Source organism: Meleagris gallopavo, chromosome 30 (genome assembly GCF_000146605.3).
Source record: "Meleagris gallopavo isolate NT-WF06-2002-E0010 breed Aviagen turkey brand Nicholas breeding stock chromosome 30, Turkey_5.1, whole genome shotgun sequence".
NCBI lineage: Eukaryota > Metazoa > Chordata > Aves > Galliformes > Phasianidae > Meleagris > Meleagris gallopavo.
This window is the reverse complement of record NC_015040.2, coordinates 168,909-189,289: the sequence shown is the minus strand read 5'-3', so window position 1 is coordinate 189,289 and position 20,381 is coordinate 168,909. Positions and strand designations below refer to the sequence as shown.

The window sequence follows — 20,381 nt, the reverse complement described above, 5'->3', positions numbered from 1 at the left end:
AGTGTTGTCTTCTAGAATATCAATTTCCTTGTTCCCTCTCTTCTCCCGACAGTGTTACTTTCCAAGATAGGATTAATTGATTATCTGACAGTTGAGACACAACTGCTTGGATTTTCTAGCCCCTACAACCATGATCTGGGTGGGAACTCTCTTCATTACAGCCTTTGGAGTTCCCCCCCTTTGAGGCAACAATGCTGATAACAGAAGGGACTGAGATCCATACTATTACAAAACCAGTCACATGGCACACGAGCAGCATTTCCTGTAAGAAAATGTTTTCTCCTGTATCTTTCCAAAGCTTTTATTGCACTATACACAGTTTCAATGTTATGAGTATTTATGGGGCACTTACGCTCTTGAAGGAGGTGTCCCTGTATGAAGGTTTAGAGTTTCACACTTGCTGTCCATAGTCATTAGTGGCAGTGGGCTATGGCTTCCAGAGGCCGTTCCAAATAGATTCCTATCAAGCAGCATTAGGCAGTTAAGACGTGACATTGCCAAAGTTCATCCACTGTTCTGAGTATTTTTCAGGATTAACACATTTAACAATTGCTATGGTACTGTCTAATTCAAGTCAAACCACTTTGATCCCTTTCTATTTGCCTCAAGGCTACAACCTATAGAAAACTTATGTTGAAGAAAGACCAAAAACTTCCCTCAAATATCACTGACTGTACACAATTCTGTTTGCAATAAAAAGGAATTCACTTATGATACTGCAATTGCAATCTTTTGTATTTATACAACAAGCAAAACTGCTTCTAAAGATGGTGGACCGGATTCATGGCAGACACAAAGAGGGCTATCTTTCCTTGATGTGGCCATTGGTGAGATGGGCTCTGTTGTTCAGTGGCTCAGACCCATTCCTCTGGATGTAATTGCTGCTCGTGACATTGCTGAAATGTGCGATCCCATTTTTCTCCTTTTCCATGTTTTCTCTTTCTTCATCCACATCACTCTCTTCTGTTTCACTTCTCATATCCTTTTCCATCTACAAAAAATGTAAATGAGAAACAGTTCAAATGCAGAAGTGCACAAGAAACAGTGCTAGCTGAGCCACAGGCTGAAACTGCTCCTTCAGCCACCTGCCTGCAGCATGCATTTCTGCAGCCTGCTTTTAGCTTTAGTTCACTTTTGCAAACAGTTTGATTTCTGTCCCAGTTAAATCTTAACTGTGACATTCATATTATGCAAACAGGCTGAAGCAGCCCCAGATCACAGCTGCCCAGGAGTGATGACAGCCGTGTCAGACTGAAGAGATCCACATTGCTGCTTTGGGCATCACCGTGGCAGAAGAAGGGAGGGAAAGGCCGTTCCTCAAAATCTTACATTTTCCAAAGGGGACACAAAAATAGCTTCTGAGTGCTGCAACTCGAGCACTCAGAATCGCAGGATCACAGCACAGATTGAGTTGGAAGGAACTCACAGGATCCCCAAGTCCAGCTCCCAGCACAGCACGCCAAAACCCAAACCCTGCTGGTGTCCCAACTCTCCCTGAGCTCCAGCAGCTCAGGGCTGTGGGGCCTTGGGGCTGCAGGGCACGCTGCTGCCTCAGACCCAACTCGGTGTCGACCAGAACCCTCAGGTCTCATTCTGCAGGCTGCTGTCCGGCCTCTGATCTCCCTATTGTAGCCATGGCCAGGGCTGCACACCCAGGGGCTCTGACTGGAATTCATGCTGCTGGGGGTTGCCCAGCCCTGCCATTTGTCAAGGTCTCTCTGCCCTTGAGGGAGTCAACAGCTTCTCCAATTTAATGTCATCCATGGACTTAGTTTATTTTCAAGTCCTGTATCCTGTATCCAGTGTATCCAGTAAAAAGGACAGGCTCTAGAACGGAGTCCCATAGCTGGCTGCCAGCCTGATGTAGCCCCATTTATCATAAAACTGTGAGCACAATCCATCAACCAACTGTTTATCCATCGCATAATGGTTTGGTTCAACTGTATACTGGATATTTTGTCCTGAAGGATACCATGTGAAAGAACATTGAAAGCTTTGGGGACATCCAAAAAGATCACACTTGCTTCCCTTGGTCAGTGAGGTGGGATCCTTGTTAAGTGCATTTAACATGAACTTGTGTCGGCTGTGATCAGTGAGCATAGGCTGTTTTCTTCCCAGCCACTGAAGTGAAGTGAATCTGACAGGCCTGTAATTACTATGATCTTTTTTCTTGCCCTTCTTGAAAACTGGGAGAATGTTTGCCAACTTCCAGTTTACTGGAACCTCTCCAGACTCCTAAGACTGTTGAAAAATACTTGAGAAAACTCTTGGAGTACCCTGGGATGAATCTATCAGACCCTATAGACTGAAGTGCATCCAGCTGGAGCAGCACATCCCACATCACAGAGCTACTCAACTCTACATTCAGATTTATATTGTTTTTTTCTCTTGCTATCAAGAGATCTGTAGTCCACTTTTGTAAATATTTACTTCCTTGCCTTAAATAAACTGATAAATAAAGTGATAAAATGACAAATTAGAGAAAGCAACCTAACATTCATTGGCTTCTCAGGCTGCTTTTACTCTGCCATACAAGATGCCAAAATTGGGAACCCATTCACAGTGCCTATACTCTTTGGTGGAACGTGAACTGAGGGGAAGCTGCAATACTCATTAAGACTGTGTCCATTGCTGGATATACTCTGTGGCCTCGATATTCTATATATGTTCTTCTGGAGATATTTCTTGGGTCACATTAAGCAGACTGAAGTCTGAAGCCTTTTTTAAAGATTTCCACACCCCAGCGCAGTTAGGAATCATAAGAATCTGAACTTGCACTGAATTCATACTGCCTGCAAGAGCAATAAGAATAGGAGATGCCACATTTTGTGAGCAATCTATGTCATTCTGGAATTGGCAGTTGAGGAACTATGCACAAAAAGCACTGATCTGCAGCATTAGTGCAATTAGTAATGGGTAGTACTCTTTTTAGTGTTTTTCTTAAATTCAGAGATGCAGAATGTGTCTGAGGCCTTACACCTAGCAAGGTCCCTAAAGGAACTAACTAGACAGCTGCATGATGGTTGCCTCTGTAAGGAAGTGAAACCTCTTACTTCAGGATTTGGCTGAACTCTAATTACTGGGGATTAGAGAACACCATATGTAAAGGTGGTGCAGATAAACCTGTAGCCATGGAGGAAAATTACAGGGGTCAGAAAGGCTCATAAGAAGAATATTTTGAACTGGAGTGAGAATTTCAAGGCTACTGAAAGGAGGCAGTGCTCTCTTATCCTAATACTGCCTTGGGCTGTTATCACAGAATCAGAGAATATCCTGGCCTGAAAGAAACTCACAAGAATCACTGAATCCAACTCCTGGTTTCACACAGGACTACATAAAAATTAAACTGTATGTCTGAAACCATCATTGAGATGGTTGTCCTTGTGACAATTTTTCTTCTCTATTCAAGGCTCAATATGTAATGCTCTCAATTTTATTTTTTCATATCAAATATAGCAGGTAATTTATATTGTGGGGTTTTTTGTTGTTGTTTGTTGTTGTTTTTTGCTGAGATACAGTTAATTTTCTTTGTAGAGGCTCACGTGATGCTGCGTTGGATATTTGATAAGAGCAACTGTGTTTTAGTTGTTGCAGAGCAGTGCTAGCTCTGAGTCAAGGACCATTCTGCTTCTCACACTGCCATGCAAGAGAGGAGCTGGGTGGGCAGAAGGGGCTGTGGACAGAACCAGGACAATGGACTCAAACTGGCCAAAGGGATATTCCATGCTGTGTAACATCAGCAATAAAAGCTGGGCTAAAGGAGGTAGAAGGGCATGTGCAGAGTGATGGTGTTTGCTCTCCCAAGAAAGCATTATGCAAGATAAGCCCAACTTTCCATGAAGTGGCCAATCCCTGGGAAGTAGTGAATGAATGAAAGTTTTGCTTTACCTGATAAACTGTCTTTATGTCAACCCAACAGTTCTCATATTTTTCCCTTTCTGATTGTTTCCCATCCCACCTGAGGTGCGTAATGAGTGACTGTAAGGCATTTAGGTGCCTGCCAGGGTTAAACCACAACACTTACAGATAAGATATGAAAAAATCTGGATGTGCTTCAGCCTCCTTCCTGATGGCTCATTTATTTCTAATAAGGCCATTTATTACTTCATCATTTAACACTGTAATAACTGTAGTGGCATTTCACCCCACATGAGAATTAGGAAAACAGTAGAAGGGCCTCTTCAGTCACCTCTTCATTTTCTGCAGCATGTGAAGTTTCTGGTTTTAATTTGCAAGTAGTTTGCTCTGTGCTACCTTAAGGGAAGGCTGATAAGGAAGCTCTGGACAATATGGATGAAGATAAGTTATTCATGCTTGTTCTTAGTTCCCCTAAGACAGAATTCCCCAGTTGGAGGATAACAAAACAACTCATCCCAGGGTCTGAGGTCAAATCCCACAGAGCACGAAGCTGTTTCTCCTAGACTGTGTCCTTGGCAGATGGCCAACCTGATGACTTTAGGTCACGTCTTTGATTTTGAGAAAAATTTCATGCTGAGCAGCAGTTTGGTCTCACAACAGATGCCACATGCTGCAGTCAGAAAGAATGGGATGCATTTCACTACAGTTTATGCAGCTGCATCTCAAGCATGGGACACTGCTCTGATAGAGACAAACAGGCAATACCTAGCTGCAATCTCGAATGGATTACGCTTATTGAGTGCCCCTTTTACCAGATGGATAGGAGTCTACATATGTAATTACAGCAGTACAAGAAAGAAGCAATCCCAAATAAACTTGTATGCTCCCAAGTAGCTTTAGGGCACCCTCCCTCCCCATTTGATGCACAAGGGACTACAAGCTGATTCATACCGTGCCCTGGAGCATGAACTTGTAGACCATATGAATAATGAGGCAGGACCAGAAGATGTGAAGCAACTGTAGAGTTATGAGGAGAGCATTCACAAAGTAGTATCCAAAGAAGGGCTGGAATATCTCCATGGAGTAGTAGTAGGTGTTATAGAGCACTCTGCAAGAGAGAAAGAATTGCCTTGAAGGGTACTCATGTTCTTAGCAGGGCTGTAAGCCCCCAAAAGCTCTTTGTCATAGAGGAAGTTTCAGGTCAGTCATTTCCTTCTTTCATATAACATGTGAACTCCCCACTGGAAATAAACAGAGTAGAGCCAAAAGACAAGGACTCTTTTGCAGTATACATCAGGTCTTTACGACTCCTCTATGAACTCCAAAGCAGACCACCCTTGTTTACCCGAAGGCAGCTGCAACAGCCATATGGCACTGTAATCTACACAGAGGTCAGAGACATGAGCTCAAGAACTGAAAAGCAAAATCTGTAGCAAAAGATTCAGCCCACAGCTGAATTATCCTGCCTCTGAGAAGGCAGTTCTTCATTTTCCTTGACTGCAGCAGACTCACGTGTAGGGGAAAATGACCAGGCGGCTGATGAGGAAAACAGCTGAGAAGATCATAAAGAGGCTGTCACAAGTTTTTTTCCACTTCATGTAATTGAATATCTTAGTTGGCTGGAAGGAGAAAGAACAATAAAACAAAGCAGGCCAAGACACTGCATCTATACATGCTCCAAGAGGCTAATGAGCCAGATACAATCCACATGCAGGTAATCATCTCTCCTCTGTAGGGCTGATCTCTTGACCTTAAGCTAGGTCAAGAGATCAGCAATGAGTTATCAGTGAAATAATGCTTGGCTCTTACTGTACTAGATCAAAAGACAGCATTTGGCTGAAGAGCATCACTGCCAACTAGGTTTTACCTGGCAAATAACCTTGGAGCTCACCTCTAGGAAGCAATCGGAAGCATCATGAATCACCATCACCAGTGTCCCAATGCGGATGTAATTGGCACAATACGAGAAACTGATCAGGAAGATGGTTGCAGCATGATGGACTATCTGCTCCTTGAAGTCCTGAAGAAAAAGTGGACAGGAGAGAATAAAACACAGTGTACCTTCTGTCTTGGTTAGAGCATGTCTCCTTCAGGAAGCAATAAAATCTCTCAAAAAACCTCTCACCGTAATGTCTCAGGATAATAGAATCATAGAACCCTTGGAGTTGGAAGGGACCTTTAAAGGTCATCTAGTCCATCTCCCCTGCAGTGAACAAGGACATCCACAGCTAGATCAGGTTGCTCAGTCTTATCCAGCCTGATTCTGAGCATCTCCAAGGACAGACATCCACCACATCTATGGGCAACCTGTACCAGTGCCTCATCACCCTCACTGTAAAAGATATTTTTCTTATATCCAATCTAAATCTCCCCTCTTTTAGTTTGAAACCATTTTCCCTTGTTCTATGACCATAGACTCTGCTAAAGAGTCTGTCCCCTTCTTTCCTGTAGTTTTTCTTTAGATATTGAAAGGTCACTCTCAGATCTCTTCAGAGCCTTTCCTTCTCCAGGCTGCACAGCCCCACTCTCGGCCTGTCCTCACAAGAGAGATGTTCTGGCCCTGGGATTATTTTTGTAGCCCCCCTCTGGACGCACTCCAACAGCTCCATGTCTCTCCTGTACTGAGGCCTCCCCATCTGGACACAGTACTCTAGGTGAATCTCACAGTACTGAGCAGAGGGGCAGGAGTACCTCCCTCACCCTGCAGACCACATTGCTTTTGATGCAGCCCAGGGTACGGCTGGTTTTCTGGGCACACTGCTGGCCATGCCCAGCTTCCTCTTCACCAGTACCCCCAAGTACTTTTTGGCAGGACTGTCCTTATATCCCCTGCTTGTATTGGCAGTGGGGGTTGCCTTGACCTGGGTGCAAGACCTTGCACTTAACTTTGCTGAACCTCGTGAGGTTCTCCTGCACCCACTGCTCAAGTCTGTCTAGGTCCCTCTGAATGGCATCCTATCCCTCTGGTGTGTCTATTGTATCCCATGTGGTAGCTCACACCTTTCCATGCCAGGGTTTGCATTCCCCACCTCCCAGAAGGAAGTGAGTGACTGGGAATGGAAATTCCTGGCAATGAGCAAAGCCAGAGTGCCACAGAACATCAGACCGACACTGTATGCGCTATACACTCTTGAACACTCTCCCGAGCATTAAGCTTGCATTCTGTTTGTGCCTGACTCTTCCCTGGCGCTGTCACTCACCTTTCTCTTCACATCAAAAGGCAAGGTGAAGACCAGTGAGCAGTAGAAGGAAAGCTCCAGCATGTAGTACCAGAACAGAGAGGGCTGGAGAGGCTGCAACACCAAGGGGAGAGACAGTGATATACCCATCAGATAAAGCAGAGAGAGATGGAAACTACAGCTCCTCTCTATGCAAAAAAAAAAAACTAAACAAAACAAAAAACAACCCATGAGATCACTACCATGAAAAGATCTGGTTCCTGCAGCATCAGGGGGACAAAAATCAACAGAACAATCTAGTCACTAAACAAACATCGGCTGTGCTGAGGTAGAAACAAACAGCAGGGGACACTACTTTGCATTACCACGGGGAATACTGGGGAACTGGGGGAAGTTGCAGAATGTCTTTATGTTCTCTTCAGCACTGTGTGAATTCCTGAGCTGTCACTGCAGAGCTTTGCAAACTCTATATACTGTTTCACTGCAGTGGAGCAGATTAGGACCTGAATAAATCATTCCCTTTGGTAGCATTCAGGGAGATGCTTCAGATTTCTTGGACTCTGTCACAGGTTTTTCAGTCCAATCAAATTATCGGGCAAAGGTACAGTGCTCCCATGTGTGAACAGGAGATCATACAGCGTGAACACTCATCTACATTCCTCTGAGTAATTTTTTCTGGGGTTTTACATGTGGAAAACTAAAAGCTCTGATGCAATCAGCAAGGTATGTGCAAATTAGGGAGTAATTTTTCTGTTGTGAGCTCTGGATCAGAAGGCATTTATTTTCCAAAAGGTTTGGGAGAACTGATGCTTCTTTTGCCCTTGTCTGTACCACAGAGCATGGTTTGTTTAACTGAAATTATATTTAAAATATTCTTTGTTCCTGTTAGGACACAGGATGTTCTTGACCCTTCCTACCTTTTCCAGTGGAATGTTACCAGCTCTGGCTTTGGTCTTTTCTATTTATGACAGCTGTTAGAAAGTGTTTTGTTATGATAGTTTAGATTTTTCTGGAAAATACATGTATTGCAAATGTACAGAAGAGGAAATAAAGATTCGTAGAATCTTATTCAAACAAATTTGCACAAATTCACCCTTAAAATTTCTGCCTTTGGGTGACAAAAGATGTTTGGAGGCATGGCCAGAAAGACAGTATCTCATTCTTCACTCATATGCCCCATTATTGCTTCTGTGCTTAAACCTATGCACTGTATTTCCCTTTACAGGTTATAAATCCCAATGTACCTTCAATCGTTCTAACACTGACTGCCAGACCAAGCAGCCCTGAAGCACAAGCAGGCTTCGCTTTGTCTTGCTGCTGGGATCAAATTGTACTTCAACCTTTCCGTCAATTAATGAAGAACTTATTTCTCACCCAGGATGTTCTTGCATTGTAAAACTCTGTGCATGGGAGCTCCCTGCATGATACCAGTGGAATTATTATCCTGCCAGAAACACTCTGCAGCCTTTGGATAGCAATGAGCAAATGCTGAAAGGAATCAAAGTCTACCAAGTCAATGGGAGCCTTTTTGCCTCCTTCACTGAGCTCTGAATTGCACTTTGAGCATACCAGCAGACTCTGCAAAGGATTCCTCTGAGGGGGTTTAGCTGCCTGTGGTCAAGATCAGTTCTCACACGGCCCATCTGTTTCACCTCAAATCACAAGTGCTGTGAATGGGCTGTGTGAGAAAAAGCAGTCAGTAACTCATCTGGGCCATCATCTCTCAGCTCAGGAGCTGTGTTTCAGTTCCAGCCTTTGTTGTCAGTTCTTGCTTGAACTATGTTATAGGTACATTGTGTGTGCTGATGTACTTTACCGTCCTGAATCCACACACTTGATTTTAGACCTATCCTTTACCTGCAGACTTGCCTAGTGACCTGAACACTCAGCTGATCCCATCTGTATCTGCTCTTGTGCTTTTCCTCTTGTCACTGATTGCTGCTGTCAACCTTTTCTCCCAGTTGATTTCCCTAGAAGGGCAACACACTCCTTTGGTATCTGACATAAAAGGCAGATTTCATCTGTTCAGGAAAAAGTAACTTAACTAAAGATACTGAAATACTTTTCACAGAATCACAGAATGGCTGGGCCACCCAGAGCAGAGCAGCACTGCATTCAGTTGAATTAGAGCTCTCTGGGCAGAGGGTTAGAATCATAGAATCATATGTGGGGGTTCCAGCACTCAGTCACTTACACAGTGGAAATTGCTCCCCTTTCCCTTTGTTTTTCTTAGCTCTGACATGAGCTCACATTCCTCTAGTTTTGCCACAACACTCTGAAAATATTTCCCAGAAGATGAAGCCTGTGGGATTCATGTAGCTTGCAAAGGCTTTGTCAGCTCTGTGGTGACGAATGATTCTTGCCTTTCACTGACAAGGACACAGTCCTGCAGCAAACCAAAAATCGTTCACTCTTGGAGGAGGAATGAAATGATACCCAGGTGTATCATTAATTGATTCATAATGCTAATAAAGCCTGTATATAAGAAGGCTGCTGTTGTATAACAGTCATAAAAACATAAAGAAAGAAGGTGGAATAGTCAGTGGTTTGTGTGCTCAGTGGGTTGAGCCCCATCCTAACTTGTCAAGTTATGAAGTATGAATAGCTGGGGAGGCAGATGGGCAAGAATATATTTGTTTTTTTGTGACTATCCCTTAGCTGATAGGAGATGCATAATCTCCAGCCCTCTGGATAGCGTCTCACAGTGCTGTTGTGGGAAAAAAACAAACAAACAAACACAGAATATACATTGGAGAATTGTAAAATAACATCCTCCAAAATTAATGGAAATGATGCTTAATTGCTACTGGCCATAGTGCCAGTTCCTCTGGGAAACAAGCTCATGGGGAGCACTGTGGACATGATTCTTTGGTGTAGTGGAAGGATTACATCTCTCAGAGCATGTCCTCTGCTCTATATGCTCTCCACTGAAGTTTTCTCCTCCTTTGGCAGTGTCCTAAGCCTCAGTCTTTTCTATTAACTAAACAAAGAACATGCTTATTTTTCAGTTCTTCGCTCACCTGGTCCAAAGTCTCACTTTCCCTTTCCTTCTGTAAGTCTCCTTCTGCTATACTGACTTCTCCTCTATTGTGTTTAGATTAAGACAGATATTAAGATGTTATCTACTGACAAGGACCCGGTTTTGAATTCTTAAGGCTCATCAGTCTGAATTTTATTCAGTGCTTTCTCTTTTATCTGCAATATAATCTGATGTTGAAAAGAGATACAGAGACAATACACAATTTATAACAGCAATTTTCACTCCTGGATGACTCACCTGTTGTGGGTAACCTGTCCAGCACTCTCTATGGTCCCAAAGCCAAGGCTTCTGGAAAGAAAATGCAACATGAATGACAGAATGCCAGAGAAAGTCTTTTCTTATCAGCCACCTAAATCTCTTACTTGTTGGCTATCACAGATTTGCTGCATGTCATTACAAACAGAGCTGTTAAGCTGTTAAGTTGTTAAGTATTGCAGGCCAAACACCCCTGCCAGAAACATGTTTTTTCCTTCAAATGGCAAGGATCATGCTGCAGGCTGCTAAGTAACAAACCTCTGAAAAGATACTGCTTTGTTTACACTTCAAAGAAAACTTCAGTTTAAAACTTGTAGTTTGACAGGGCTTTAAACTAGGTTTGAAGGGGTGACAGCAATCCTGCCCACGACAACGTGTGGGATGGCATAGCTCAGTTAGCAGGACAAGGTGTTAGCGGAGGCCCTTAACCTGCTGCATCTTATGATGATGAAGGCAAGAAGGAGACTCAAGGTAAAAAATTCAAAGGAATTAAGGAGTTGTCCTCCAAGGTGACAAGACCAAATGCCCATCTGAACTGCCTCTACACCAATGCATGCAGCTTGGGAAACAAAACAGGAGAAGTTGGAAGCCACCATGCCACTGGAAAACCATGATATAATTGTTGTCATTGAAACCAGAGGGATAATTCCTACTACTGGAATGTGGCTCCTGACAGCTACAAGCTGTTCAGAAGGGACAGGTGAGGAAGGAGGGTAGGACACATTGCCCCCTACGTGTAGGAAGGAATAGAGTGTGAAGAGCTGTCCCTGAAGAATGACCACAAGCAAGTCAACAGCCTTTGGGTGAGAGGTACAGACTGAGGCAACAAAGGGAGCCCTGTGACTGGTATCTGCTACAGGCCGCCTGACCAAGTGAAGCCTGTTGATGAAGCCTTCTTCCTCTAGCTACAGGAGGTATTGTGATTGCAGGCTGTCGTCCTGCTGGGGGACCTCAACCACCTGGACATCTGCTGGAAAAGTAGCACAGCGAGCTGTAGGCAATCCAGGAGGCTCCTAGAATGCATCAAGAACAACTTCCTGAGCCACATAATAGACAGCTCTATCACAGGGGATGCAATTCTGGACCTGTTGCTCACCAACACAAGTGAACTGATTGGTAACATGAGAATTGGAGGCTGCCAGGGCTGCAGTGACCAAGTAACGGTGGAGCTCACAGTCTTGATTGATATCGGACAAAGAATAAAATGAGGAAACTTAATTTTAGGAATGCCACATTCTAGCTTTTCATGGAGTTAGTCAACAAACCCCTTGAGAATCAGCTCTTGAGGACAAGGAAGTGGAGCAGAGCTGGCAGATCTTTAGGGAAGCCTTACTTAGGGCACAAGAGCTCCCCATCCCCGGGTGTAGGATGTCAGGAAAGGAATGCAAAAGACCAGCATGGCTGAACTGGGACCTGCTGGTCACACTGAAGAGCAAGAAGAAAATGCACAGGCAGTGGAAGCAGGGACAGGTAATCTGCAAGGAGTGTAGGGATGTTGCTGGACTGTGTGGGGATGGGGTCAGGAAGGCCCAACTGGAACAGGACTTAGCAGTGCAACAGAAGAACAAGAAAGGCTCCTATATGTACATCTACCAGAAAAGAAAAGTCCGGGAGTGCATACCCCCCCAGAGAGCAACACATGCAGGCTGCTAACAACAGACAAGGAGAAGGTTGAGATATTCAACAGCTCTTTTGCCTCAGTCTTTACTGGTGACTGTTCTACACACAGCCCTTGAGTGGATGGTTTGGAAGGTGGGAAGTGAGGGGAATTGCCCCTCCCACTGTATGTGTCGGTGAGGTTCACAACCTGAGGAACCTGAACATCCATAAGTATGCAGAAGAGAAGGAGGAAGTACTGCAAATCAGAGGCAGTGGTAAATAGGAGTAGATACAACCTCTTTCTGGGTGCGAGTGAGATTTACAGCAAATACGGGTAAGCAACCAGACATGTGTGATGCAGTATCAGAGATGTTGAAGTATACACCCTGAAACAACTGGGACACAGAAAGGAATCTCACATCTCTGAATTCTACCATTCCTATACCAACAGCAAATAAATCTCTTTTCTGATAATCTGTGAGATAAAGTTATACACTAATTCATGTGACAGAGGTTCGTGCAGCCGGCTGAAAGCTAATACTATAGAATTTAAACTTCAAATTTTGTTGTTTTTCTAGACAAACAAGAAAGTTTCACAGAAGCTTTGTGTGTGTGTGTGTAAGATATCTAATGAATGAAGAACAGATTTTCATGAAAAGTGCAGGTAGTCTCATTCCTAGGATGGGCAGGTGACATGCAGAACAAGATTTTGTTCCTTCTGTCATGACAGGGATCTTGATTTGGATCTTCATTCCAAACTTTCATAGCTGGCTTCACAAAACAGCCTTCTATTTTGATGTAAAGAACCACAAAACAGTATAGATTTAGACACCTTCATTCCTGTGCTAGCTCATCCTACCTCATACTCATCAGGTACCTCACATTCTGCCTTGAAAGTTTCTGAGTTTCATAGTTCTTCAGTTATTATAATGAGCAGCTTCAGCATAGTCTGTGCCCACTGTCTTAGGATATGCAGATTTCTCTACTCTAGAAGGTCTCAGGGGAGAACACTTTTGCAAAGCTCACTGAGGAAACTGGGTTCATCACAAGGGCCAGGGAAAACTTTATCCCACACTCAGAGGAGGACAGGTGCCCCTCATCCCAGCACAGTGACCACAGCTCAGGATGAGAGTGTGTGGCATGATTTCCACTACCTCCTCTGCCTCAGTGATTCAACCCATAACATTTAAGTCTCAGCTTTCTCTTGTTGAGGCTAGTCTATCTGTATAAAGAGGAATCACTATTTATCAGATCAGAGAAAAGGCAGACACATGAACTTCACCTCACCTCTTGGCTAAGGAAAACACATACATAAAATTTTTGAACTGCAGCCCATCCTCCAAAAGAAATAAGAGTACTAAACCACAATACACAAACAAGCCATGCAGCTTCTGTCCCAGATAAATATTCCATCTCTCATACCATATAAATGTATTTTTACAAATGTATTTTTACAGCTGCAAACACTGCCTCACAATTGTAATGATCTACTGCTGTGTCAGAGGAAGATGAAATCTCCTGGTTTTGCCTTAGAGTTCTTAAGGTAAGCATGGTTCCTTGTTCTTGTGAACTCAAAAGTCTGCTGTGCAGAGGACATATCTGATGGGAAAATCTCTATAAGATTTGAAAGCAAAGGTATGGCACCAAGATCTGCCATTCTTGAGGCACTTCCCAGATAAGACAGCAGGTGGCACTGCTTGTATACTCACATCATACAGTACAGCCAGCCCAGTGAAGAAAGAAACGATGTAAAATGCAAACCTCCAGCTACAAAGAAAGAAAGAAGGATGTTAGTAACCACGAAGGTACAATTCTGTGTATCAATATCCCACTCATTCAGAGAATGATGCCATTAAAGCAAACAAAAACATCAAAATGTTCAAGGTTTGCCTAGATCCTAACAGATTCTTTGTACTGTTAGCACATACAACAGGCGCCACAAAGGCTGTTGAAATCACCCAGATAATGATCTAGGTGATTATCATTTTCCAGATAATCATTTTCTGGATGATTACCTGGAAATAGCCTAGGTAATCATCCCAACCCTTCCCAGCCCAACCAGATCCATGTGTAAAACTCCAACAGTGCCAGTCTCCTCCTTAGGCTTTTGAAGATTAGGTATACTAAATTCATTGTCATGTAAAGCAAATGACTGTTGTCATGTTTGGTCTCAGTGAGAGTTGCTAATGACTTACCCACATTAAACCTACAGAGATATACATATAAAGTATGTATAAAATAGAAGTTCAGTGGAAAGTGATGTGTCATGCTGCATATTTACACATACAGTGAGGAATGAGGGAAATTTTATCCCAGCAGAACAAACAAGCAGCTAACAGACTAAACACAGAAAATCTGCAAAGGGGTAAAACTGCCTACAACAGCTCTTAAATTACCAAGTATCTCTGTAACAAATTGGAAGCAGCTTTATATTTTGAAAGGCTCCATTTATCAATAAAACACCCAGGACTCCAAGAAAGACATAAGCTACTATTTCATGTTGGAAGGTCATTTTTTATGTAAATTGCAAACGGCAACAGAGGGCAGGCAGAAAGACATTACAGTCAGTGGGCTGAGTTAGAAACCTATTTACTGTTTAGTGTTCACTGGTACTATTTACTGCAAGGCAGCTGAGTGCAGGGAGAGCTTGGATTTTATCTTGTTAGAAGTAGATTAAGCATGTTTGTTTTACAACTCTTTGTCCACAGTCCAGTAAATCTAACTGTAATGATCAAGAATGCTATAAATAAATAATATGCACCTTTTTTGTTTTTGTTTCTTTAGGGGGTTAGGTAGGAGTTTTGAATTAGTCTAAATATTAAATGGATTGTCATCAGTCAGAGGTGATGCCTACTCTACAGATACACTTTTAGTTAGATGAATGTCACTGTAGGTATTTATTTTCTCCTTCATCTCTGTGGCCTTCCTGGAAGAACCTCGTTCTCCACAAGCAAAGCAGAGCAGGCACTCAGCAGTTTGACATTTCACCCAAGCTCAGGAGAGTTCTCCTCTGTGGAAAGCTGAGCCAAAGCTAACATTTCTAAGAGGGCTAATTTCTAAAGTTTTACCAAAACATTCTTGGCATTCCTCTAACCACAATTCTGTTCACTTCTTCTCCCACCAAACCCAAACATACAGGAACTTATGTAGAAACAATTGCTGAGTGATGGTCTACCACATACTATTACAGAGAATAACCTCTCAGATCTTAACATCTGTAACAACCTTAGGTTGAGATTTTCATAGCCTTTGCACAAGCATGAGGACCAAGCGGGGTCCTGAGATGGAATCACAAAGACACAGAGAATAGCTGGGGCATGCTCGTAGGGGTATGGGCATCAGTGTAGAACAATTTCCTGAAGAGTTTTAGTCTTTGATTTTTTGCTGTAAAATGGCCTTGATGATAATTCATCCAGATTCTGGCAAGGAGGCAATCCCAGCCTAGAAAACCTGTCTAGGTATGGGGACAAGGACAGACAGTCATGGAGCTCCAAGAGTTGCACAGCTTCTGACCTCAGCTGTGCAACAGGCTGCCCCTGGCCAGGTCACCAGCACCTCCAAGGGCAGCAGTGAACATGTAAGCATGCAGCCAGCTCAAGTCTGTTGGGACTATTGCTCTGCTACCACTTCAATCTGCATTAGTTGAAGTAACTAAAAAGTGAGGAATCTAATGATAGTCCTCTTTTGCCAGACCTGCTTGTGTCTCCTAGGAAAATCTTTTGTATAAGCTCTTTCCTGACATTATAAAAGGATTGTACTTTCTGGCTTTCAGGGAAGCTGAAAGTCAGCTGCCAACACAATACTGTCTAGCCCAGTGTCTGTGACTTTTGAAAGCAGCACTGTGGAAAACAGTTGCAGGAAAGATGCAGCAGAATCATCATAGAATCATAGACTGGCCTGGGTTGAAAAGGAGCACAATGATAATCTAATTTCAATCCCCCTGCTATGTGTAGGGTCACCAATCACCACACTGGGCCACCACCAGAGCCACGTCCAGCCTGACCTTGAATGCCTCCAGGGATGGGGCATCCACAACCTCCTTGGGCAACCTGTTCCAGCGTGTTACCACCCTCTGCATAAAAAGTTCATCCTAATATCTAACCTAAACCTCCCCTGTCTCAGTTTAAAACCATTCCCTCTTCTCCTATCACTATCCACCCTCGTAAACAGCCATTCCCCCTCCTGTTTATACGTGCTCTTCAAGTATTGGAAGGCTGCAATGAGGTCTCCCCTGAGCTTTCTCCATGTATCAGCTTACAGTGAAGCAAATGGGAGGGAAACAGAGAGGCAACGGTAGGCTGCTGCTCTGGCATCATAGAAGCAGTAGCAAAGCAGTAGGAAGCAGTACGAAGCAAAACAATATTGAACTTCTCAGATATTATCATGTTTCAAAGCAGAGTGTCAGTCTTACAAAGTCAAAAACAGGCATCCTATAAAGCATAAAGTGAGATAGGAGTAAAAGGAGTCTTGGGGTGAAAATAAAGGGGAGAAGCAAGGAACAATTCAGGAACTGGTAAGCAGCAGCAGAGCCACAGAAGAATCAGATGAGGCAGAGAAGGCTCAGGAACCTCTCTGTGGATGAGTGCAGGCAGGCTGGAGGCAGCAAGATGCTTGCCAAGCTCAGAGCCAGCAAGAGGCCCTTGCAGCTCACAGCTTGTGCTCCTGCTCACCAGGCCTCGCAGAACTTCTTCGACAGGCTTGGTCGGTCGGTATTCCTCCGGCGCCGGAACCACCTCTCCACCTTTCTCACTGGCAGGTCACATTGTTTGGCTAAACTGATCAGCTCACCCTGGAAAACAGGTGAGGAAGTGGGGTTCAGATTCAGGTTTGAAAGTCAGAAGGCTACAAGGCCGTCTGGTCAGGGTCATCACAGAACATTGCCGGAGGTTCCTGGCAAGCCCAGGTCTGTTCAAGCTAAGGCATCTTTCAGCAAGCTGTCCATTCCTAGCATAGAGATTTCAGGTAACAGAAAATCTTTCACTTCTGTTTGCAAGCAAATGGTTATTAATGCTAAATGTTAAAACCTTACATTTTAATTTTTATGTCAAAGTCTCAGGTTTAGAGTTTCAAACTGTGATCTCTTCTCACAGGTGTTTCTTCTTGAATTACTTCATTTGTCTTTAGCATCCAAGTCCCTTAAATCTGCCACTCTGATAAGGTTTTACTGAAGCTTAAATAATTTTTAAAATTCTACACTGGATCTTGTCAAGTCTTTCAGCATTCCCACGCAGTATCAGAGAACAACATGACCACCGTAATGAGCAACATCATTTTCTACCAGTTATTCTCCTTTTGTGGTAAATTCAACAAATTACTCACAGAAATACTGCAATTACCTTCCTTCTTGCCCTTGGGCTCCTAAAGAGTTTGCTGTGTGACACAGAAGTTCATCATTTCCTATGTTCCTTCTGAAAGTGTCATCAAGAATAGCTTAGTAAAGCAATAGGCTTTCATTGAATGTGTTCACGTTAAAGGTCTCACGTGACAATGCTTTACATACCCTGAGAGTGCTGTAAAGATCTGTGTCCACTACCATTTTCAAATATATTTCTTTCTATTTTTACCTAGTGACTTCTGTTCTTGGGGTGGAGTCACACAGATGACTGTGATTTCAATTCTCCAATTGCTCAATTGAGTGATATCCCTCTCAAGGTGAGGGCTGCTGAGAACAGCAAAATTACACCTTATAAAAGCTGCCACATAAGCAGGATTCTGAGAGCTCACAGGAGGGGAAGGAAGCCAAAAGACTGGCTGAGATGCAAGTGGTGAATGAGAGAGTAAGGCACTGGCCAGCTGCAGAGTGTTGCTCTGTGACACACTGATATCAGAAGTCTCACAGTATCGCAGATATACTCTGATACCCAGATTTTCTAGGACAAAAGTGCAGATTTCTGCTCCTTCAGTGCACTGGGGGTGCAGTGACAGCTGTGTAGAAAATCTGCCTGCGATGACAGGCCTTGAATTAGATCTCTGCAACAGGAGTAGTTCTATTGAGAAATGTGCAAGTTTCTCAGACAGGCACAAAGAAGGTCAGAGACCATGGCAAGCGTTCCTGAGAACATTCCTTCCCATTGCTAGGGAAAAGGCTGGCTGCACAACCCAGATGAATGCTTGCATTCTTACTTTAGCCTCCATTCTTTTACTTTCAAGCTGCTGCTGAATGTCCTGGGGCTCCATATGCCCCACTGCCGTATGAAACATGCTGTAACAGCCATGACAAGGCATTAACTTGATTGCACTAGGACTATCCAGTGGGACTGGAATCTCTACTCCTGCGTAGTGGCTAATAGCTTTTGCTTCAAGGCCAAGACAGCCTGCAAAAAGGAGATGAAAGGTAATGTTGCATTGGGCTTACACAGCAAGGTTTTGTTAGCAGAGGTGGCCTCTGTGAGCATAGCCCAGCAGCTGCCCCTAGTCAGATCAGATCAGCTGCTCCAAAAGGACCTGCTACTGTCAGAGCTCAGCTGTGAGCGATGTTTGTTACGCACACTGAAGAAAGGGAAAAACTGCTGTTACTGAAAGAGAGGAAAGAGAAACAGAGAGATGAGCAGTTCTGCAGCCACTGAGGTAAGCGCAGGAGAGCAGGAGGAGCTCCAGATGCAGAGCGGAAGATCCCTGCAGCCCAGGAGAGGCCATGGTGGATCACACTGTCCCCCTGCAGCCCAAGGGCACTGTGTGGAGCAGATCTCCACACACAGCCATGGAGGAGCCCACGATGCAGCAGTGGATGTGGACTGGAAGAGGCTGCAGCCCATGGAACCTGGCAGGAGCAGCTCTGGGCTGGAGCTGCCACCCGTGGTAATCAGTTTGAGGGGGGCTGGAAGAGCTGCCACCCATGGGGCCCCATGTTGGAGCAGTGCTTGGAAAGCTGCAGTCTGTGGAAGGCCACACAGGGTCAGTTCAGGAAGGATGGCATTCATGGGAGGGACCGACGTGGAGCAGGGGCAGACAGTGACCAAGTGGAGTAGTAGAACCAGACTGACCACAGCTCCATTCCCTGTCTCCCTGTGCTGCTTGGGGGGAGCAGGTAGAGCAGTGTTTATTTGAGTAAAGGTATTTTAGTTTGCTTTTGGTTCTCTCTGCTCTGTGCCGTTAGTAATAGGCAATGAATTATATTAATCTCTCTATGCTGACTCTGTTTTGCTTGTGATTGTAATTAGTGAGTGCTCTCCCTGTTCTTATCTCAACTCGAGCTCTTTTCTCTTGACTCATTTTCTTCTCTCATTCTTCTAATGAGGAAGAGTAAGATAGCGGTGTGGGGAGCTTTTGCTAGCCATCAGTTTGATATTTGAACTCACCACAGTGATTCCCTTACCTACAACAGAGTTACATCCAGGAACTTAACTGACAAGGCTAAATCCCAATACAGAATATCTGCAGTTCTGCCAATGTTTTTTTTCCTCAGCCATAGCCATTGTAACTCCAAATTATCCTGCCAAGATCTTCAAGATCACTCTTTTTCTCTCTCATGGGAAAACTATCTACCATTTGTGCTTGCAGTATTCTGATGGTCCTTATTGTGTCTCTGATGAGAGAGAAGATTTTAATTGGATTCCTGAAAGATCAATCAAAAAACCTGTGGATTGTACACCAACAGAACAATCTGCCTCCCAGAACTAAAAGAATCATGCAATCCACATGTGCTAAACTGCAAGGATTCACAACAGGGGAAGTCAGTTCAAGTGAGCTGATACGACAGCAATTTGCTAATACACGAAGAAAAGCCATGTACAAGGCAAACAAAAGCAAACAGCAGTTTGGAGAGAAGTCCCCTGTCCAAACAAGTCTGAGATTCAATTCTTTTGAGCACTGTCCCTGGGAAGCTGTTATTTCCACATGTTCAGAAGCAGAACTGATGACTCACAGCATCTGCAGGATGATCTTAGTGGTAGCCTGGTGTCAGGAGGTGTCATGGTTTCATGATTTTTGGTTATCAGTATTCCACATCATAACATCATGTAATGCAATGGGGGTTTGACTGCTGACGCTCAAGTTCCGGGTGCCTGTCCGGAGGAGAAGAAGAGCTACATTTCCCCAGGGGGCTTTGCGGTCAGCGAGGAGATAGAACTCCCGGCAAGGTCACCTGATGCTCTCTCTCTTCTCTGCCTGCGCTTCTCTGCCTGCGCTTCTCTGCCTGCGCTTCTTCATCGGCTCAACTGGACTGCACTTCTCATCTCAGCGTTGTGGTGAGGCCGATCCACCTTCCAGACACACACTCTCTCTCTCTCCTTATATTCTGCTGATACTATATTTAGTAAATTAGTTTGTTTCACCTCAGATTGTTGCCGCTGTTTTCAATTATTTCGGGGTCCCCTATTTTCTTTTTTTCCAGGGGCGCGGATCCGCGGATCCCTCCGCCCTTCTAGTCACGGAACCGGGCCGAACCAGCCCGTAAACCGTTGACATTCTTGGTGGAGAATGCGGGCAACAGTTGCTTTTTAGCTTTTTGA

At 44.0% G+C, this 20,381-nt stretch overlaps 1 protein-coding gene across 1 annotated transcript; it reads right to left on the bottom strand.

The window, feature by feature from the left end:
• Positions 1–6: 6 nt before the first annotated feature.
• On the bottom strand, positions 7–17,467 carry LOC100539644 (ceramide synthase 4-like). Its single transcript, XM_019609940.1, has 9 exons — positions 17,432–17,467; positions 16,602–16,720; positions 13,641–13,698; positions 10,315–10,365; positions 7,059–7,151; positions 5,750–5,878; positions 5,371–5,477; positions 4,810–4,966; positions 7–991 (listed from the first exon to the last, which is right to left on the bottom strand). Exons 1-9 carry the CDS (start codon positions 17,465–17,467, stop codon positions 803–805), a joined length of 939 nt encoding a protein of 312 aa, XP_019465485.1. The 3' UTR covers positions 7–802.
• Between the last annotated feature and the right edge of the window lie 2,914 nt (positions 17,468–20,381).

Excerpts from the sequence above, each read along its gene's own strand:
- LOC100539644 (XM_019609940.1), bottom strand. The coding sequence starts at position 17,467 with ATGGTAGTGGACACAGATCTTTACAGCACTCTCAGG. Across the intron at positions 10,366-13,640 it reads GGCTGGCTGTACTGTATGAT|AAGCCTTGGCTTTGGGACCA; the intron begins GTGAGTATACAA and ends TTTTCTTTCCAG. Across the intron at positions 992-4,809 it reads AGTTCATGCTCCAGGGCACG|ATGGAAAAGGATATGAGAAG; the intron begins GTATGAATCAGC and ends CATTTTTTGTAG.